A 7,500-nucleotide genomic window follows, 5' to 3' on the forward strand; every position below is an offset into this window, starting at 1 on the left:
GACCCCCATTTAAATAGTAAAATCAATGTTAATTTAACTCTGAGAGTGTACAAATGGAACCAAATGGACCCGTTAGGGTCCATTTGGTTCCATTTGTACACTCTCAGAATTACAGACCCATAAGGGTCCATTTGGTTCATACAATCATTTAGCTGGGGACCCCCTGGAACTCCCTCAAGGACCCCTGGGGGTCCCCGGACCCCACTTTGAGAACCAAGGCCTCAGAACATCTATTTCTCATATTCTACCGTGCGTCCTCACAGGTATAGAGCACCGAGGTCTGACGTAATCACACCCTACACATCCTACCTGGGTCGCATTTTTATTCCCCCGTTCTGAATCCCCATAGACGTGTTTAATATCGCGCCAAATAAGAACTGTGTTCCAAAAATAAACAAATGATCCCGGCGGTTTGACTCTTATGGATATGAAGCATCAACTGACGGTGAGAAAACACTAATGTTACTTCCGACGAATTAGTTACATTTTTGCCAGAAACAGACTGTATCAAATATGAGTGACTGACTATCATAAACGATACAGAACCTCCTCCCTGACAATATATACAGTAGCTAGTAGCTACCCACGGTCAGACCTAAACAGGGAAAGACAGGGCCACTCGTAGTTTTGGACAAGCGTATTGAGTGGCCCTGTCTTTCCCTATTTAGGACTGACCGTGGGTACCTGGGACGTAAGTCGGGGGCTTGATCAACCCCGGCTGGGTCACCTGGACGAGGGTGTCTGTTGTTGCGAGACCCGAAACACCCTATGACCCCAGGCTACAACACTGATGATACGTCCCAGGTGCATCCATGTGATGTTTTTTCGTTATGTTATGTACATTATAATATAAACCATTGGTTCTCAAAGTGGGGTCCGAGGACCCCCAGGGGTACTTGAGGGGGTTCCAGGGGGTCCCCAGCTAAATGATGGACAGGGACCAAATGGACTCTTATGGGTCTGTAACTCAGAGAGTGTGCAAATGGAACCACGGGTCCATTTGGTTCCATTTGTACACTCTCAGAGTTAAATTAACATTGGTTTTACAATGTGAATTGGGGTCCCAGAGGTGTAAATGCCATTAAACGGGGGTCCGTATCTTTTCAAATGGGGGTCCGCGGGGTAATAAGTGTCAATTAGGGGGTCCTTGACATGAAAAAGTTTGAGAACCACTGATATAAACGATACAGAGCCACCTCCCTGACAATATCACAGAGACAGCTTGTTTATTTTTGGACCACAATTCTTATATGAGACGATTCTAAGATGACCCAATGTTCTTCTCCATAGAGAAATTACTTCCACGACCCAGGGGATGAACCAGTGACGTCAGGACTTTCAGTACTTCTATAGTAATAATACAAACACACACTCACCTTTAAAGGTGGGGTTGATGAGCTCCTTCCTGTTGGCACAGAGCAGAGCGTTGCCAAACACCAGGTCCAGACAACACAGTAACAGGTGGTAGGAGTTCACCAGATCATCACCTATCATACGGAAGTTACCTACACGCGCGCGCGTGCACACACACACACACACACACACACACACACACACACACACACACACACACACACACACACACACACACACACACACACACACACACACACACACACACACACACACACACACACACACACACACACACACACACACACACACACACACACACACAGTATAGCTTAATTTCCACTCTGTAGTCAGTGCATATGTGGGCAACTGGCGGCCCGGGGGCCACATGCGGCCCCCACCTTCACTTAATGCGGCCCTCAGGTTAATATCAGAATAGTGATATATTATTGATTTCAGCTGTTACACAATTCCTAACATGCAAACATGACCCGCTTTAATGACTTCAGTCTATATTAGTAGCTTAATGAATGTATTTGTATTTAAGTTCATAAAGTTAACATAAGTATATCTAAAGCAAAAATAGCAGATCTACAAGCTCAAAACACGTCACGCTTGCTCCTTTTGTCTGACATAGAATGGTGGAGTACGGCATTAGTTTACTGAAAAAGTTAAAATACGGAGATAAGAGGTTTCTCTACAGTCTATATCAGGGGTGGGCAACTTTGTAGATGGTGAGGGCCACAACATTTCCTCAATCACTCTGGGGGGCCGCATTCAGCGCATTGCCCCCCCCCCCCCCCAACTTACTACAGCTGTACTGCTAAACAAAACTTCACATTCCTGAGTATGCCTTTCAGAGTATTGCTGCAACCTTGGCTTAAAAATATACAAAAATGAACACTAGAATTATAGTTAATAAGGCTTCTATTAAAATAAACGAGAGCACGCTCTACTGGTGGACTGTTATTAATAATTAAAATGGTTCATGGAAAGTTGCATGTTTGGAACAGTTGAAGGCAATAGTTCACCATTTCGGATATGTTTAGATTACTTTGTTTTTCTTTGTGATTAAAAACAAAAAAAAGTTTGAAAAAAAAATGTTGTATACAGTCACTACAACGCGACAGACAGTGGTGAGTAACATTGTTTATAAGAAAACTAACGTCAGGAAAATAATAATATTTTGATGCGGTCGGTGCGGATCTACAAATAGGACGGTATAATTAAGGTGGTTGGATGGCGGGTGGATAATGAACATGTATACGGTATGATGCGGATTTGGGTGACGACAAAACCCTATCCGTGCATCTCTAGTGCAACATGCATTCAACACACAGACACACATCTCTAGTGCACATGCATTCAACACACAGACACACATCTCTAGTGCACATGCATTCAACACACAGACAGACACACATCTCTAGTGCACATGCATTCAACACACAGACAGACACACAGAGCGGCTGCTTGTTTACCTTTGGTGTAGACAAACAACGTCCAACAGAACTTAAAGACGTCACTGATATGACAGGGCAGACGTCTGGAAGAGACAACACTTTGAGTTAGAGCAGGTGTGTACGAGAGAGAGAGACAAATAGATAGAGACAGACATGTAGAGAGAGACAGACATGTAGAGAGAGACAGACAGACAGACAGACAGAGACAGAGAGAGACAGAGAGACAGACAGACAGACAGACAGACAGAGATAGACATATAGAGAGACAGACAGACATAAAGAGACAGACATATAGAGAGAGACAGACAGATAGAGAGAGAGACAGACAGATAGAGAGACAGACAGACATGTAGAGAGAGACAGACAGACAGACAGAGACAGACAGACATGTAGAGAGAGACAGACAGACAGATAGAGATAGACATATAGAGAGACAGACAGATATAAAGAGACAGACATATAGAGAGAGATAAATAGACATATAGAGAGAGACAGAGAGAAGAGACGGAGATAAATGGAGAAGTAGAGAAAACAGAGACATCAAGAAAGAAAGGATGAGTGCAGAAGAGAATACAGGGGAAAAAGTGGTTGAGTTGGTGTGCGAACGCAGGCTCGAAATTAACTTCTGAACTTCAATGGTAACACAAATGTAGGAGCACCGGAATTTGTTTTGAACTATGTTTAATATCTTGGCAATCAATGTGTTAAAATGTAGTGTCATGGCCGTCTGTCCCTCTTCTCTGAGACTGAAGTCTCATCACATGGTCACCTGTGTTTCCTGCTGCGTGGCTGTCTGGGCGGCTCGCTGCCCTGAGGGTTCTGGAACATGTCCATGAAGATGGGCTCGAACTTGCGGAATATGACGGTGGAGACCTCGAAGTTCCTCTCCAGGCTCTCCATGCGCTGCCTGAAGTCCTGGGACAGGTTGGACATGTCGGCCCACTTCCTCATCTTACTGAAGAACTGGATCAGACTGCACACACACACACACACACACACACACACACACACACACACACACACACACACACACACACACACACACACACACACTTTTTTTATAGTAGACTAAACCGAGGAGTTTGATTAACTGTTAGCAGCCCTGTAGGAATCACAAACATTTCATTTCTGCTGAATAAACCTTTATTGATCACGTTTGTAAGTGGTTCTTAAAAAATAGCAGATATACAAGCTCACAGCGCATCACTTTGTGCCACGCTTTGACCTTTTGTATATCTGGTATTTTTTTTATTGTTTTTGAAGAATGGTGAAAGTGTTTTGAAGTGCATTTAGAATATCTTTTTTGCATTTTTAACACATATCTTCTCTTCCGAGCGGTCCCTGGCCGGCACAAAACATTTTCAGATGGGGGGCATTATTTTATACTTTGGCTATTCAAAAATGGCAGATATACAAGCTCGTAGATCTTGAAAATGTGTGCAAATCTTTGAATATATATTGTTTTTAAGCAAACATTTTTAACTCAAATATTTTCTTCTGGGGGTCCCTGGAACAAAATATTTCGAGATGGGGGTTGGCGGCCAAATACATTTTGGGGGTCCTTGACATGAAAAAGTTTGAGCACCACTGATATAGAAACATACGTTTTTTCAGAAAACTGTTGGGATTTAGAAAGCACTTGTAGAATCTGCCTCAGGTCTTAACCCTTTAAGACCTGAAGCCGATTCTACATGTCTCCTAAATCCCAACAGTTTTCTGATAAACGTATGTTTCTATATCAGTGGTGCTCAAACTTTTTCACGTCAAGGACCCCCGAAATGATATGTATTTGGCCGCGGACCCCCATCAAAATATTTTGTTCCAGGGACCCCCCAGAAGCAAAGATTTGAGTAAAAAATATTCGCTTTAAAAATATATATATTAAATGATTTGCACACATTTTCACGATTAAAAAAAATAGCAGATCTACAAGCTCGTAGTGCGGCACTCGGTGCCGCACTACGAGCTTGTAGATCTGCTATTTTTGAATAGCCAAAGTGTAAAATAATGCTTTTTAGCTCAAATCTAAAAATGACACAGTTCCAGGTCTTAATGGGTTAAGGTGTTAAAGGTACAGACCTGAGTTTGGCCGTGCGGAGGATCCTGGTCAGAGACACACAGTTTCCCTCCATCAGTCCTTTACCCACGGTGGGGATCGAACCCTTCCTACAGGCCGAGTACAGAGCACAGGCCAGCCAGTGGACCACCTCTCCCTGGAGATGAACACAACACAATGAGTACAGAACACAGGCCCTGTGGAACACCTCTCCCTGGAGATGAACACAACACAATGAGTACAGAACACAGGCCCTGTGGAACACCTCTCCCTAATGGAGAACACATCACAATGAGAACAGTAGCAGTTCTCTACAAAAGCATCAAAAGTAGCAGATCTACACGCTCAAAACACGGCGTGAAACTTGTAGATCTGCTAGTTTTGTTTTGCTGTTTTTTAAAGGTAGGGTAAGTGATTTTCTTTGGTTAAAATAAGTGTTAAATAGCTCTATATTGTGATAGTACTCATTGCTATAGAGTGTTTGTTCAGTAAAAGGAGTCTCCTTGTCTCTCCACCTCTTTATTAAACAGAAAATACATTTTCGTTTCAGTGTCAGTTTCATTTCCAATTTTATCCAATCAGGACAGAGAACTCAATCAGGATATAGATTAAACAAGTGAAATTGGAAGTGATGACACTAAGAAATGAGCAGACAAAATTGGAACTGGAAAATGAAGCTTCAAAATGGGTACTTTCTCCTGATTGGCTGAGATTTTGACACCTACCGGAAAATGTATTTTCTGTTTATTAAAGGGTCCACAGATATATATAGCTTATAAGGATTTGTAATTTGAAAGGAAATGTAAATATGGCAACAACACATGTAGGTTTATGGTTTCCCAAGGACTAGAGCCGTTTCACTGATGATACCATTTCTCTTTCATAACAGATACACACATGTGTGCCAGATAATCCCCTACAACAGTGGTTCTCCACCAGTGGTCCTTGAGGGGGTTCCAGGGGGTCCCCCAGCCAAATGAATAGTTAGGAACCAAATTTACCCTTATTGTGTCTGTAACTCTGAGAGGGTACAAATGGAACCAAATGGACCCGTCAAGAGTTAAATGAACACTGATGACGATAATACGGTGTAGATTGGGAGCCCCGAGAAATTAAAAGGGTTGAGGCGTATCTTTTCAAATGGGGGTCCGTGGGCTAATGTGTGTCAATTTGGGGGTCCTTGACACGAAAAAGGTTGAAAACCACTGCCCTACAACAAAACACCAAGAGAGTAAAAAAAAAAGAATAAACGTTTCAGTCATTCAGTCCGACTTCACTGTAGCCTATAGTAGCCTTTTCATGAATGATATTTGTACTTAAGCTGTTGTGAAAGTTTATAATATTTAGAGAATTTTAAAGTTTCAAATACAAAAGTAGTAGTAGTTGTGAATTATCAAACTGTACATTTAGACTCAAAAGGAGTAAAGGAGTGTAAAACCCTACTCACTTTCAAAAATGCCCTAAAGATACACCTTCAGGAGGCTGCAATTCAAAAATGGCCCCTGTCCAAGTCCTAACCTACCCCCTACCCCCCCACCCCCTCTCTTTCTTATTTGTACATATTTCTCACTCTTCATACCAGTAACCTGTAAACTGATTGTATGACATTCTGTATAGTAGTGTGTATATCTGTCTGTCTCTTATATGTCATCATGATTTGTGTGCGTGGGGATCTCATCTTAAACAAGCTACGTGCTTAATGAGTTGTCCAGTTTAGTAGACCTTGTATTGTGAATTTGTACTTCCATGTACTGTTATGTACTGTTCTCATGTCTTACTAAATAAAGTACATCAATCAATCAATGTTTCCTTTATCCTCATCTTGCGCTAATGAGCGCAACTGTTAACCCATTAAGACCTGGAACGCATCTGTGTCACTTTAGCTTTCTTTGGCTTTTCAAAAACAGCAGATCTACAAGCTCATCGCTTGTAGATCTGCTGTTTTTGAAAAATCTTGTTTTTTTTCTGTTTTTTTCCCCCAAAAAATGTTAGGATTTAGATTTTTTTTGAAGAATGGCCTCAGGTCTTAAAGGTTAAGGCAGGTTTTATTTGTGTCGTTTCTCATAAGCGTGCATCCCGTTGTCCGTCAACAACACAGCCGTCTGTGCCCTGACTACGCTCCCCCCCCCGCCTTCAACTCCCCAGGAAAACGCTGTTGGCGTCACGCGTATAAGGAGGAAGAACAACACATCATCATAACACAATGAGAATAACAGTAGAACAGACAGATGTGTAGTGGAGATCACACAATGGAAGCTGAGTTCTAAGACGGGTGTGGTCCCAGGCAGACAGCAGAAGAGGGGGTCAGCAGATACTGGCTAGAGATACCACTCATTTACATGTTTAAATGAAGTGTGATAGGTGTCACAAGCCCCCCGCTGAGTCAGTAAAACAGCTGATCCTCTCGTCACCTAACCCTTCACCTGTCCCATCATGTCAGCTTCTGCTTAAACCGTTTAGACCTGGGGACCATTTTAAAAAAGCCTTCTAAAAAGTTTGATGAAAGAAACATGTTGCAATAAAGATAGCATCAAACACATGCCTCTCTGGGTGGACAGAACACACAAAAAGAGTTCAAATGAACAATGAGAATGTTACTGTGTGTCTTTGCAGTCCTTTGCTCTTTCA

General features: G+C 42.3%; 1 protein-coding gene across 3 annotated transcripts in view; it reads right to left on the reverse strand.

The window, feature by feature from the left end:
- rbl1 (retinoblastoma-like 1 (p107)) overlaps window positions 1–7,500 on the reverse strand; it is a 42,737-nt gene that overhangs the window by 32,257 nt on the left and 2,980 nt on the right. For all 3 annotated transcript variants that reach the window (XM_084063467.1, XM_084063466.1, XM_084063465.1), the window contains exons 2-5: window positions 4,896–5,029; window positions 3,586–3,789; window positions 2,835–2,899; window positions 1,377–1,505 (exon numbers count right to left, since the gene is read on the reverse strand). In XM_084063467.1, the coding sequence (XP_083919593.1) occupies window positions 1,377–1,505; window positions 2,835–2,899; window positions 3,586–3,789; window positions 4,896–5,029 (532 nt within the window). The remainder of the gene's footprint in view (window positions 1–1,376; window positions 1,506–2,834; window positions 2,900–3,585; window positions 3,790–4,895; window positions 5,030–7,500) is intronic.

The sequence above is a fragment of the Gymnoscopelus microlampas genome (genome assembly GCF_963454915.1).
Source record: "Gymnoscopelus microlampas genome assembly, chromosome: 7".
Lineage (NCBI taxonomy): Eukaryota > Metazoa > Chordata > Actinopteri > Myctophiformes > Myctophidae > Gymnoscopelus > Gymnoscopelus microlampas.